The 14,669-nt window shown below is 42.6% G+C and overlaps 1 protein-coding gene across 1 annotated transcript in view; it reads right to left on the bottom strand.

Moving 5' to 3' along the window:
• Positions 1-14,669, bottom strand: part of BICRAL (BICRA like chromatin remodeling complex associated protein) — a 74,386-nt gene that overhangs the window by 24,033 nt on the left and 35,684 nt on the right. The window contains exons 2-5 of the mRNA XM_080807230.1: positions 13,465-13,510; positions 12,446-12,494; positions 12,289-12,357; positions 8,321-9,997 (exon numbers count right to left, since the gene is read on the bottom strand). Coding sequence (XP_080663356.1) covers positions 8,321-9,997; positions 12,289-12,357; positions 12,446-12,494; positions 13,465-13,505 — 1,836 coding nt within the window. The 5' untranslated portion in view covers positions 13,506-13,510. The remainder of the gene's footprint in view (positions 1-8,320; positions 9,998-12,288; positions 12,358-12,445; positions 12,495-13,464; positions 13,511-14,669) is intronic.

Here is a 14,669-nt window from a genome sequence, read left to right as displayed (position 1 = left end):
AGTAGGGAGCCTGCTTCCTCCTCTCTCTCTGCCTGTTTGTGGTCTCTGTCAAATAAATAAATAAAATATTTAAAAAAATCGCCATTTTGCAACCACCAATGTAATATTCAGGAGAGGCTCACTGATGGAGTCTCAAATCATCAGAGAGATGGGAGAACACATGTGAGAGACAGGGGAACAGGAGAGTCACATGATCCCAAAGCACTCTCCTAGAGATCATTTCTGCTTTACAAAGGGATAAAGGTACCTTTGAGGACCTGGAGGAGAAACCTGACCTTAACCAAGTGATCACACCCAGAATCACCAATAACAGCCCCAGCCAACACTTTGTGTCTAGCCACAATTGTTTAGCTTGCCTCTGCCCATGAGGACACAATCAGACAACTCCACACTGAGGTCAATCTACAAGACAAATGATCTGGGTTGCTCCAGCCTAGAGAGGTGAAATATGAAATCAGCACTCCTTGACTGGATTCTGGAGTGAAACATTGTTGTAAAGGGTCAACTGGAAGAAATCTAATACAATTTTACTGTATTGATGTTAACTTTTCTGGGGGGGGGGCGCTATGATCATGACACTATGGCTGTGCTGAAGAAGGTCCTTGGTCATATGAAATAGCTGGTGAAATATTTAGGGCAAGGGGTCAAGACATTTGTAACCCACTTTCGAGAAAAAAGTGTGTGTGTGTGTGTGTGTGTGTGTGTGTGTGTGTAGAGAGAGAGAGGGAGAGAAGGAGACACACAGTTAAAGCAAATGTTGCAAAACAACTATGGGTAAATCTAGGTGAATGGGATCACCGTACTCTTCCAATTTTTCTGTGGGTTTGGGAAGTTTTCACAATACAGAAGGTGGGGTGGGGCCTTACATTCATTCTGTAAGAGGCTGGTTACATTGGTTGCCTGCAGAGAACTAGGTGGCTGGGGGACAGAAACAGGGACATTTTCACTATTATATATTCCTTTTTGTACCTTTTGAATTTTGAACCAAATAAATGCATTTTCTATAACAGAACCAAAATTTATATCTAGAAACTTATTCCTCCCTAGAATTAATCCTTTATAGGATCAAAACTTGCTGAGTTGGGGGCGCCTGGGTGGCTCAGTGGGTTAAAGCCTCTGCCTTTGGCTCAGGTCATGATCCCAGAGTCCTGGGATCGAGCCCCACATTGGGCTCTCTGCTCAGCAGGGAGTCTGCTTCTCCCACCCCCGTCTGCCTCTCTGCCTACTTGTAATCTCTGTCAAATAAACAAACAAAATCTTAAACAAAACAAAACAAAACAAAACTTGCTGAGTTAAATTTTGCAAAATAGACAAACATGGGAAGTCCCTGTAATGGTATTTTTGTTTATTATGACATTCTATAATCTGTACAGAAATTTTACACAGAAATTATCAAGCAAAATAGAGCCACTGTAAGTGTTTCTGGATGTCCTGGGGCTTTAAATGTTAGATAACACCTCAACATTACTTTTCTAACTCATGCTCCCTCCAAGGCTCTATCCTCCTTATTCCAATACACCTGATACCTAAATTGTTCCAGAAAACCTACAGCAGTAACACGCTTGACAAAATACAACTGACCTAGTTCCCAGTACCTTTTGGCATTAAAAGTCACAAAAAATTACTTTGGAGCTGTCAATGGAGGCTTCTTGTTACCTCTGGATACTGAAACTTTTGGGAGTCAGAGAGATGTTTCTCCTTAACCAAGCCATTACTTATATAGAAAATATAAAAGAGAAAGAAATCATGCTATGGCTAATTTCTATATAATTAATTGTAACAACAAATATAAAGCAGACCAATACATACTGATATAAAATAATCCTCAATTTATGTAATTAAGTAAAAACATCCATGGTATAGTGCAGAGGTAAGTAGGTCTATGTGGTATCTTTCACCGTATATGCAGAGGACATCTCTGGAAGAATATAAAGAACCTAGAAATGGTGGGAGCCTCTGGGAGGGAAACATGCAGACTGGCAGGAAGATTTGCTTTTCTTTTCTTCTTCTTTCTTTTAAGATTTTATTTATTTATTTGACAGAGACAGAGAGAGAGAGCACAAGCAGGGGGAGCAGCAGGCAGAAGGAGAGAGAGAAGCAGGCTCCTGGCCGAGCAAGGAGCCCGACACAGGACTTGATCCCAGGACCCTGGGATCATGACCTGGGCCGAAGGCAGCTGCTTAACCAACTGAGCCACCCAGGCATCCCAAGACTTGCTTTTCTCCGTAAACTATTTTGGAACTGTTTTAAGTTTTTACCAACTGCATATTTTACTGATTAAAAAAAAAAAAAATATATATATATATATATATATATATATGTATGTTTTGATAAATGCTGTCCAGTTCATGTCTTCTATGTGGGGCAAGTTTTTAAATCTAGAAGAAAATGAGAATAATCTGTAATTCTACTATACAGAGAACTGCTATTAATATTATATTGCATTTCTTTCTAATGAAATTTCTGGGTGTTTTGTAAGCAAAAATGTCTTCTGTTTTCTAATTCAACATACTGTCTTGCTCCATTATTTTTCTAAAAGTGAAAACATATTGTTTATTAAATATATATATTTTTTAAAAAGCGGGCTCCAGAGCATGGCTCAGTTGGTTAAGCAACTGTCTTCTACTCAGGTCATGATCCTGGAGTCCAGGGATCGAGTCCTGCATTGGCTTCCCAGCTCCACGGGGAGTCTGCTTCTCCCTCTGACCTTCTCCCCTCTCATTCTCTCTCACTCACTCTCTCTCTCAAATAAATAAATAAAATCTTAAAAAAAAATAATAAAAAAGTAGGCTCCACACCCAGTGTGGAGCCCAATGTGGAGCTTGAACTCTCGACCACCAAGATCAAGACCTGAGCTGAGACCAAGAGTCAGTCACTCAACTGACTGAGCTACCCAGGCACCCCTACATTCATTTTTTTAAGTAAGCTCTATGTTTGAACCCACAACCCGAGATCAAGAGTCCTTTGCTCTACTGACCGAGCCAGTCAGGCATCCCTCTTAATTATACATTTAAAAGCGCATTTTAAATATTTCAAATTTAAACATATACTTAAAAGTATTTTGTAAGCCTTTCCCAAATCTTTAAGTTATTTTTTAAAGATTTATTTATTTATTTTAGAGAGAGTGTACAAGTGGGAGGCGCAGGGAGAGGGAGAGAGAATCTCAAGCAGACTCCACACTGATGCAGAGCCCAATGCAGGGCTCAATCTCATGACTCTGATATCATGACCAGAGCCAAAACCAAGAGGTGGAGGCTCAACTGACCAAGTTATTTTTTTTTTAAACATTTTATTTACTTACTTTTATATAAAAAGATTTTGTTTTATTTACTTTTTAAGTAGGTGCCATGCCCAGTGTGGAGCCCAACAGGAGGCTTGAATTCACGACCCTGAGATTAAAAACTGAGCTGAGACTGAGTTGGACGCTTAACCAACTAAGCCACCCAGGTGCCCCACGATTTTACTTTTTTAAAAAGTAATCCAGGGCACCTGGGTGGCTCAGTCGGTCAAGCATCTGCGTTTGGCTCAGGTCATGATCCCAGGGTCCTGGAACTGAGTCCCACATCAGGCTCCTTGCCTCTCCCCCACCTACCTGTGCTCTCCCTCTCGCTATCTTTTTCTCTCAAACAAATAAATAAATAAATAAAATATTTAAGAAAAATAATCTCTATGCCCAATGTGGGGCTCGAACCTACAACCCCAAGATCAAGGGTCACACACTCCACTGACTAAGATAGCCAGGCACCCTTCAAAAACATTTTAAATAGCTGCAGAGCATTCATCATAGCCCATGATTCTAGTATTAGACATCTGGGATTTTATTTTTTAATTTTTATTATGTTTTTTAAATTTTTAAAAATTATGTTTTTTATTTGTCAGAGAGAGAGAGAGATCGCACAAGCAGGGGGAGAGGCAGGCAGAGGAAACAGCAGGCTCCCCGCTGAGCAAGGAACCCAATGTGGGACTTGATCCCTGGGATCATGACCTGAGCCAAAGGCAGATGCTTAACTGACTGAGCCATCCAGGGGTCCCCAGACATTTGGGTTTTTAAAAAACTTTTTGGCAGCTAAAGTGTAGAAGAGTATCTACAGCGCCCTATACTTTGAATAAGAAAGGAAGGTAAGTAAGAAAACATACACGTATCTGCTCATTTGTGTGAAAATAAATGTAGGATAAATCAACTAGAGAGGAATGAGATCGGTGACAACAGAGGTAGCTGAGAACTGGCAGGGAAGGATGGAAGGGTGGGAGAAGGGTGCAGTGAGGTGCTCCAGGCACACCTTCTGCAGAGCCCTGACTTTTGGAACCATGCTAATGGGTCATACTTTCAAAGGAAATTAAGTAGGTAAAATCAACAAGGATAGCAGGGAAAGACTCCATAATGAAATATGAACAGAAACAAGCAGAACTATACTTCAAATGACTAGCATAACTACTTGAAGGGAGGAGGGAAGCATTAAGCCATGCAACTGTCAAATGCAGTAGTTTGAAAGATTCATTTATTTAGGGGCACCTGGGTGGCTCAGCCAGTTAAGCACCTGCTTTCGGCAGAGGTCATGATCTCAGGGTCCCTGGGATCGAGTCTCACATCGGGTTCCTTACTTAGCGGAGAGGCTGCTTCTCCCTCTGCCTACCGCTCCCCCCGCGTATGCGCTCTCTCTCTCTGCCTGACAAATGAATAAATAAAATCTATACATAAAAAAGATTTATTTATTTTAGAGAGAGTGCACGTGTGTGGGGGTGAGGGGCAGAGGGAAAGGGAGAGAGACTCTTAAGCAGACTCCAGCTGAACACAGAGCCTAATGTGGGATCTGAGTGCATAACCCTGAGATCAAGACCTGAACTAAAACCAAGAGTCAGATGCTTAACCAACTGAGCCACCCAGGTACCCCATGAACACAGCATTTTGACTATAGACCTTTAGGCTAAAGACAGAACTGTAAACCACACTGATGTCCATTAGTAGGTTTGCTTTTCACAGCGGTATGGATTAGCATTTCTGAAACTCTTTTCTGGGATTCCAAGATTGAGCAACTTTGTAAATATATTGTGCAGCTGCCTTTCTCACTGTTAGAAAAGAGGAAACATGGAAGATGTTTGGAAATGGAAAAGAAGGAGACTTGAATAATGAACACAGCGGTCCTGGATTAGAATCCAAAGTATCAATATAAACTCACTGTTTTTACTTATTTGTTTGTTTATTGAGAGGAGCGGGTAGGGGGAGAGGGAGAGAGAGACTCTTAAGCTCCATGCCCAGCGCCGATCCCAACATGGGGCTCCAGCTTACGACCCCGCGATCACAACCTGAGCCAAAATCAAGAGTGGGATACTTAACTGACTCAACCACCCAGGCATCCCTGAACTCACTGTTTTTAATACAGATTGATCTATAAATAGCTACAGATGTTGGGTGTGTGTAAAGATATATAGGTCAGTCGCAATGAACATGTAGCGTTCAGATCTTGGTTTCTAAATACTGTTCTCCACTAGAAGGAATAAGGCTCCTTTTTTTTTTTTTTTTTTACAAAAAAAGATTTTATTTATTTGAAAGAGATCACAAGCAGGCAGAGAGGCAGGCAGAGAGAGAGAGGGAAGCAGGCTCCCCGCTGAGCAGAGACCCCCCCCCCCACCCCCACAATGCAGGGCTTGATCCCAGGACCCTAAGATCATGACCTGAGCCGAAGGCAGAGGCTTAACCCACTGAGCCACCCAGGCACCCCAGGAAAAAGGCTCCTTAAAGAAATGGTTATTCCAGGGCAGAGGTGGGAAAGTAAACAATGAACATGGAACATTTTGTTTTGCTTGAAATTAAAGAAAGTGCTCAAGACATGATGAAACATGTCAGAAGGACCAGTAGCCAATTTGGAGGAGTGGCCAATGGCCATCAAAGTAGCAAGCATCAAGATAAGTGACTACAACAATTTATAACTCATTGAATAAAATAAGAATGTTTTATTTTATGAGTGGCTCAGTGGGTCAGTTAAGTGTCTGCCTTCAGCTCAGGTCCTGATCTCCCTGCTCAGTGGGGAGTCTGCTTCTCCTTCTCCCTCTACTCCTTACCCCTGCTTGTATTCTTTCTCTCTCTCTCAAATAAATAAATAAACTCTAAAAAAAAAAAAATTTGTGAATCCATACTGATATAAGCAAACATGTAAGTAAAAAGGGAAAAGGAAAAGCTTTCTTAGATATAATGCCAACTATTAATGTAGAATAAATGATGGAATTAGACAATCTCAATTTGATGGCTATCATGGTAATAGCTAATTTCGTAAGGAAGGATTTGGTCAGGAATTATCAATGGAAGCTTAACGCAGTGTGTGTAAGTTAGATGAGCAACTGGACACCTGCACAGTGCTGAAGTATCCCCTTGAAGAAACTTACTAAGAAGCATCAGACACCATCCGAAGCACGTGCTCAAAGTTTACAACACCGGAAATGGGACAAGTCCATATTGTGAGGACATATCACTTCTGTGGCAATGCTACCACAAATGTATGACTTAAATCTAATCATGAGGAAATGGCATAGAAACCTGAATTGAGGGGCATTCTACAAAGTCAGTGGCTTGTACTCTTCAAAGATATCAAAATCAGGGGCGCCTGGGTGGCTCAGTGGGTTAAAGCCTCTGCCTTCAGCTCAGGTCATGATCCCTGGGTCCTGGGGTGGAGCCCTGCATTGGGCTCTCTGCTCAGCAGGAAGCCTGCTTCCCCAACTCTCTCTGCCTGCCTCTCTGCCTACTTGTGATCTCTTTCTCTGTCAAATAAATAAATAAAACCTTTAAAAAAAAATCAAGGTCATAAAAAACAAAGAAAGATAGAGAACCTGTTCCAGATTTAAAGGCATGACAACAAAATTAGGCAGTGATCCTGCATCATAAACACAAAACAATGTAATTTTTCCCCCTTTTGCTGAAAGGGACATTCTTGGGAAAATCGACCAAATCTGGAAAAGGACTGTTGATTAGATGATAATATTGTAACCATGCTAGTTTGATTTTGTTAACCGTATAACTTATGGTTCTATGGGAGAATGTCACCATTTTTTGAAAGTACACACTGAAGTCCAAAGTATTTAGGGGCAAAGAGGCATCATGCCTGCAATTTACTCTCAAATTGTGTTTGTGTGTGTGTGTGGGTGTGTGTGTGAGAGAGAGAAAGAAATAGAGAGAGAGGGAGAGAGTGAGTGAGTGCAGGGGGAGAGGAAGAGGTTAAAATGAATGGTAGCAAAACAGTAACATTTGGGGAATCTTGGTGAAGGGGATATGAAAGTCCTTATACTACTCTTCAGCTTTAACTTTTCTAGAAGTCTGGCATTCTTTCGTCACGCACACACATACACACCTCTGACACCGAAAGTAATGCACTGGATATCCTTGATCATAAATAATCTTTGTTTCCCTAGAAAATGTCGAGGTACCTGGCACAGAAAGGTTTCTGAATACTTATAAACGTGGAGGAGCAAGGCAGTGGAAAAGGAGGACCAAGGGGGGGTCCACCCCGGGCTGCAGGGTACGGAGCGGCAACTATGGGCGGTGCCCAGGATGAGCCGGAAGCGGAAGCGGAAGCAAGAGTTGTTAAAGGATCGGCCGATGGGGGTAGGGGGTGGGGTGAGAACCAAAGCTGATGACATCTGGGATGCTTTTCAGAGACATGGTCCTTCTGTGGGTTTACCAACTGCCCGAGGTAATTTGGGATCCTTCCCGCCGTATGCATCCCTCTGGTGCAGGCCAGTTACCACTGATGAGTCACACTGAGACCTGGAGCCTTTCCGGTTGGCACCCAGGAAGCAGCCCCAACTTCTTCACCCAGTCCATAGTTACATCACCTAGTGGCTTACTCCGTGATGTAAGTAAATAATCTACCCTAAGCTCTCATTTTAAATGCTCATAATACATTTCATCAAGTATATGTATCAATGGGCTTTCATTAAGTATTTGCTATTTGCTGTTAGGGACCGCACTAAGTGCTTTATGTGGATTATCTCATTTAATCCTCCAATATCCCCATGAAATGGTACTAGTAAATGTCTATTTCACTGATGAGGAAAATTAAGTCTAGAGAGGTAAGTTAAAGTAAGACTGACTCTGTGTTGTAAAGCTTAGACTTAAATCCATAAGTCTGACTCTAGAGTCCCCACTCCAAACCATAATGCTAGGATGGATAAACATTTTAATTAGGAAGAAAAAATGTAATCAACCATAAGTTGAAAACTGGAAGTCAATAAATTGGGAGGTTAGGATGAAAACGATATTCTGTGAGATACACATTCCATTTTTCCGTTCTGTAATCCTCCAAATGTTCGCGTGCTAAAGCAAACGTACCTGACAGAAGAGCTGCTGGCTTCCTGCTCCAGGTGTGTTACTGAAGGTGCTGGTAGATTTGGAAGAAGAAACTGGAAGACGATGAGACACGCTGACCGGTACTGGAGTCCTGTTTGGCTGGGTCAGCTGGTCTCCTGTAAAGTTTGATCCTGACGCGCCCGACTGAACCGCAGACCCAAGACTAGGATGGGCAGTGCTGGAGGAGCTGACAACAGGGAACCGACTGGGTCCTGACATGCTGGTCACCGAAGGCATGGGGGTAAAGCCAGGTCTTCCTTGGGAGACACTGCTCTGCCCAGGTGACAGGTGTAATACGGTTGGCGATGCCTGCTGCAGGGGCATCTGTCCACCGACGATCTGAGGAGAGGCATGATTGACTATCACGGGGCTTCCAGAGGCGGCAAACGTCTGCCCAGACACCAACTGGACGGCGGCATTCTGGTTATTCAGCATCTGCCCAGAATATGGTTGGTTGGTCCTGAGCATGTTGGAAGAGTTTCTGTTCAACATGACATGCTCTGAGGCCACTTGGCCAGAGATGAGCTGAGAAGGTTGAGTCTGAAGCAGTTGCCCATTTATGGTCTGGACGTGATGTACCGAGTTGGAACTGACGGAAAGGCTTGTGGGTATGAGGAACTGACTTTGGGGCGTGTGAGGCTGGCCCATGGGAGAATGAATAACGATACTACCCCCAGCGCTGCTCACTGCCTGTGAGGTGACTGGTTTTCTTGTGTTTTGTTGGTTTACAATGTTCACGGACATGTGCGGACCGACGACGGAGCCCTGGGGTGAGCTGGCAGAGGCAAAAGAGATCCCTTGTTGAACGTGGTGCTGCTGTATTCCCAAATTGTTCACATTGTATGTATTCTGCTGACCCATCTGGATAGGCTTTGGCTGGATATTAATTGGGACTTTATTTGAATTTGGTGCAAGACCCCTCTGTATGATGATGTTATGCACGGGTAAGGATGTCTGAAAGTTTGTGCTGTTAAATGGAACGGTGACAGGCTGTGCTACTGGACTGGAACTGGAATTCCCAAACAACGAGTTGCCGTTAGGAGTCTGTCTGTGGACCAGGAGCCCTCCACTCACGTTTGACGGGGCTTGCTGCCCACTGCCTTTCAATATGATTTGCGATCCATCTAGGTTATTAATAGTCATCATGGAAGGCTGATTACCAAATGATCCAATTAGCTGTATTTGACCAGAGCCGCTAATCTGGCTGCTGTTAGACAGATGCTGGCTGGGAACACTGATGCCCACGTGTTGCATAAAGCCATGTTGTACACCCACCGTATTGCTTGCAAATGATGCTCCAACAGGCACGTGAGTCACCCCTATAGGCTGCAGCGTCTGACCTGAGTAATTCGAAACATTAGAAGCCTGAGTAAAGGATGCTGATGAAGAAGGATGAAGCTGAGCTTGTGCAAACTGTTGGCTTGAACCTATACTGGCATCCAAATATGCCTCTTCGGCCAATGTCTGTTCAGTGATATTGGCCTCCTGCAAGGATTTCTGAAGAATGTCGAAAGGTTGGTCCTCACTGAGATCAGGAAGAGGAGAAGACTCAAGTTCATCTTCCAGAAACTGAAGGCTACTTGAGAGTGGCAGTCCATCACTGGGCCCTTCTCCAAGCTGGTTGCTTACAGCTTTTAGGGATGACTTAGGATCAGCATTCTAAAAGGAAAAGCAGTGTGTTACCTGGCATATCGAACCTTGGAAAGATATTTAAAAAATAATAATAATAAAAAGTGCCTCACTTTTGAACAGAATAAAGCCTAACAGTCTGCTTTTCAGGCACGAACTCTCCAAAGTGCTTAGCTTATTCTGATGTTCTCTTTCCTTAGTAACATCTAATATTGTTTGTGTTAAGTGTACCCATTCAGTGCTCTGGTAAATTATTTTATAGAAAGTAGATAAGTAACAGGAACATACTGATGACTACCTGGAGTTCAGCTTCATTTTTTGAGATATTGGGACACACTTGATATTTCAGGATTGCCCCCACTCCAGGGCTTGAGTGAGACTCAGCCCAGGGTGTGTGTGTATCCAGGAGATGGCCATATCCAGTCCTCTGTACGATGGGAGTCTGAGTGAGTTTTGGGCAATCTGGGTATTGTTCTGTTAGAGGTCCAGAAGGTAGCCCAGAGTTAGCCCTGTCTTTCAAGGCTTCTCAGACCCACCTCCCATGTTCTAACCCCTAACACCCCAAGCAAGACCAGTCCAGATAGAAACAAGCTTCCCACATAAAATGAGTAAATGCTTGTTTGATTTCTTAGAAAGAATCAGCCTATTATGATGCTTTCAAGACTACTTTCAGTGTCCTATTTACAAGTAAGAGTCCATCAACAGTTTATTGAGCACCCACTTGTGTGTTAGTTTCTGTCCTCAAGGAGTCCTTAGGAATGGGCACTCTAGCTAGAGACAAAACAGCCATATGAAGAAAACTGAACATGATCACAAGTAGGCAGAGAGGCAGGCAGAGGGAGAGGGAGAAGCAGGCTCCCTGCCGAGCAGAGAGCCTGAAGTGGCGCTCGATCCCAGGACCCTGGGATCATGACCTGAGCCGAAGTCAGCTGTGCAACAACTGAGCCACCCATGTGCCCCAAAATATTTCTACTTAAAAAAAATTCTTACTATACCTTACATCATGATGAAATAGAAATGCCCAATAAATACATACCGAATGAAACAGTCTGAAAAGTTAAATTAATATTCACATGGAAGGGGGAAGGTTGGTAAATAAAAATCATTAATGTTGAGGGGCAGGCTAACTATCTACTTTATGGGCTTAATGGCACCACATGAAGTTATTACTCATTCAGAATGAACTTCAGAAATGCTCCTGGTTTGCAAGCCTTATGGGAGATCGGTATTGTGACTTTAAAACCAACCCCTAGCACGTGGAGGTGTCTCGCGTGATATGATCTGACCCAACTCACACACATTCAAATACTTGAAAGAACGGTGCACTCCCAAGGACTTTCCGAATACTATTCCATGTTATAGATGAAGAAAATAAAAGTCCCTGCTGATAAGTTAACATTTATTGAGCACTGTACCAAGTAATTTCCACAGACTAGTCAATTAATGTTAACCAACCTAGGAAGTAGTTCTATTATTCTCCTGGTTTCATAAATAAGGAAACTAAACCTTACAGAGATGTAGTGCTAGATCCAAGGTTACATGGCAAGTAAGTGGTAGAGTGAGGATTCAAACCTGGGCAGTCTGACTCTGGGTTATGACAGAAGTAGGCACTTGAAAAGATGGAAGTAACATAGGTGTAACCATAGTATTTTGGATGTAGTGTGCAAGCAGGACTTCCCTATCCCCCAGAGGTCAGGTTTCTTGTCTAGATGCTCCTAGAGCTTGAGAATATGGGATCCAGAAGGGGTGACCTGAGGGACAGTCCTAGCTCTGTGACGTCTGGCTGTAGACTTTTGAGTAAGTACTAACCTCTCTGTACTTTAGTTTCCTCATGTATAAAATACAGGTCATAATAGAATGTACTTCACAGAGTTACTGTGTGGATTAATGTGCTTAGTCATGCTAAACTCTTGGTGCCAAGAACACGATACGCTCAGTAAGTTTTAGTTATTACCTTTTTTTCTTGCTTAAGATGGAAATGTTTAGTAAGTAACTACAATTAAGAATAATTTCTTTAAAGCTTTGTGATAAGGTCTAAAACATTCTAGTATGACTGTCTTAGGTTATCACATTTTAGAGTCATTTTAGAAAGACAGTTGAAAGCTTGGGAAAATGGCAAAGTAAATCTCATATAGCTTATCTGAATCAACGAAGTTAGAAGGAGACCATGTCAACACCATTCAGCAGGTCCTCCCTCCGTGTCAATTATAAGAGACAAGGTAATAACTTTCATCAGGCTCCAAAGGCAATGAAAGCCTTGGTTCACAAGCCATCAATGAGATAGAAACAATTTACCACTGGTTTCAGTTTCCAATACTCACACTGGAGTTGGCGAAAATTGAATTTGAATTGGCTGCAGAATATCCTGCATTAGTCAAGTCATCATTGCTCTGCAAAGGTACAAATTTGATAAAGTGATTACTTTAATTGTAAAGAAGACCCAAAATTTATATCTGTGACATTCTAAGTATTACTTACAGATTTATTACTAGGTCCATGTAGAAAATAATTCAATGCTTGTGGGTCTCTGGAAAATAGCAAAAAGAAAGGAAAACAACAAATAAATACGTGACCTATATTTGGGATTCATTTTCACTAGGATAAAAAGAAAATGACATATTGGCCTGAGTAACAGGCCTCTCCCTATTTTTATTTTTAATTTTTTTTAAAGATTTTATTTATTTATCAGAGAGAGAGAGAGAGAGAGTGAGCGAGCACTGGCAAACAGAGGCAGAGGGAGAAGCAGGCTCCTTGCTGAGCAAGGAGCCCGATGTGGGACTCGATCCCAGGACACTGGGATCATGACCCGAGCCGAAGGCAGCTGCTTAACCAACTGAGCCACCCAGGCGTCCCTCTCTCCCTATTTTTAAACAATTTTATTAATAGTTTTTTGTTTTTTTATTGATTTCTTTTTTTAAAAAAGATTTTATGTAATTATTTGACAGAGAGATAGAGAGAGAGCACAAGTAAGTGGGCAGAGGGAGAGAGAGAAGCAGGCTCTCTGCTGAGCAGGGAGCCCGATGCGGGGCTCGATCCCAGGACCCTGGAATCATGACCCAAGCTGAAGGCAGCCACCCAACCAACTGAGCCACCCAGGCGCCCCTTACTATTGATTTCTTGATGTTGTTCCATTTCCTATTATCATTCATATCTGGCTCCTTGGATTTGTTAGAGGGTAAATTTAATAAAGGATGGCCCAATTATGAACCCTATAGTATCCAAATATTTTGTCTCTTTATTTGCTAATCAGTATTCTATGTTGATTTTCATTTTAAAAGCCCACCCAGGTTTTGTTTTGTTTTTTAAATTTTAAATAATCTCTACTCCCCACATGGGAATTGAACTTAAGACCCCGAGATCGAGAGTCACATGCTCCACCGACTGAGCCAGCCAGGCACCCCAAAACCCCACCCAGTTTTTAATATGCTTATTAGGTTGTTTTAGTACAGTGAACCTCACACATTTGATTTACCCTGATTTTGGAACAAGTGTCTTACCCGATAAGATCAAGGAGACACGAGTCATCATCATCATCCATGACAACTGTAAGAAAAGGAATAAAGAAAGTGCTGGTTAGCCAAGCAGATTAAAGCCAACAGCATCAGTACAACATAAAAATACACTCTTTACTTTCCTAGGTAAAGTAACTGTGTAATCTGTGTACTTTTTCCCTCTAATTGCTTGTTTTTAATGGCATTTTTAAAATTTTGTGGTCTTTAAGACACTGAATATTCAATTTAAATTGTTCTTACTAAACGCAAATCCTTAACTTACAAGTCAAAAAGGAATCTAGATAAATCCAAGATAGTTGGCAGCAACCCTTCCCACACAGATTCCCAAAGGGACTGTAAACCAGGAACAGCAACTTCCTCAAAATCTACCATGAAAATGGGGGAGAAATAGTATTTTTGTTTTAGAAAAAAAAATCTTATGTATTCAGAAGCCTTGTGCGTTTTATGACTGACTGTTTCCAAACATGGTGAGCAATCTGGATTTCTTGCCATATTTTGGCTCTCTTTACAAAAACAAAAAAAGCCAGTTCTCCCTACTTTTGGAGACAGAGGAGACACCATAGCCCCAAGCAGTCCTGCCTCAGGCTTGGCCCCAGGGGTCCCATGTTCCTCCTGGGGCAGCAGCACCGCCAACTGTTTGATTCCAAACAATCTATATGCCATCAGTAGAATCTTTAAAGTAGAAAACCTCAACCCCCAACTCCCCCCAGCTCCGAGCCCCAAGCTCCCTCTCTCCCCAGCCGCCGACAGCATCAAGCTCAGCCAGCGCGATTACTGTGCTCCGGCTGAAACAGTAACAACTGGACAAGTTCCAAGAGCAGTTCTCCCCCTTTCTCCTCCCTCCCCCGAGATCCGGTAAACTTACACTAGTGATCCGACACCTGGCAACACTGCTTCGCACCCATTTCGAGCCATGCGTGGAATAATTTACATCACGGAATGCCGGGGCCAAGAGTTCTGGAGCAGTTGGAAAGGGCAGTTGTGAACGGCAGTTGGACGGAGGAATGAAATCCTGAAGAGATGCCCAGAAGAGGGACACGCCCGAAGAAGGCAGAAGGGATAATTTCTACTCAATGTTTTTTCTTGGTTAAAACCAAGATCTCCTCTCCAGTTCCCCCAAACTCCCCATCCTATCAGTCACAAGGCCAAACAAGTATAAAACTGGCTCCTGCCACATGGAAGGAAACTTG

The sequence above is a fragment of the Martes martes genome (genome assembly GCF_963455335.1).
Source record: "Martes martes genome assembly, chromosome: 6".
NCBI classification, from domain to species: domain Eukaryota; kingdom Metazoa; phylum Chordata; class Mammalia; order Carnivora; family Mustelidae; genus Martes; species Martes martes.
The sequence above is the reverse complement of the archived record's forward strand: the minus strand, read 5'-3'. Positions and strand labels throughout refer to the sequence as shown.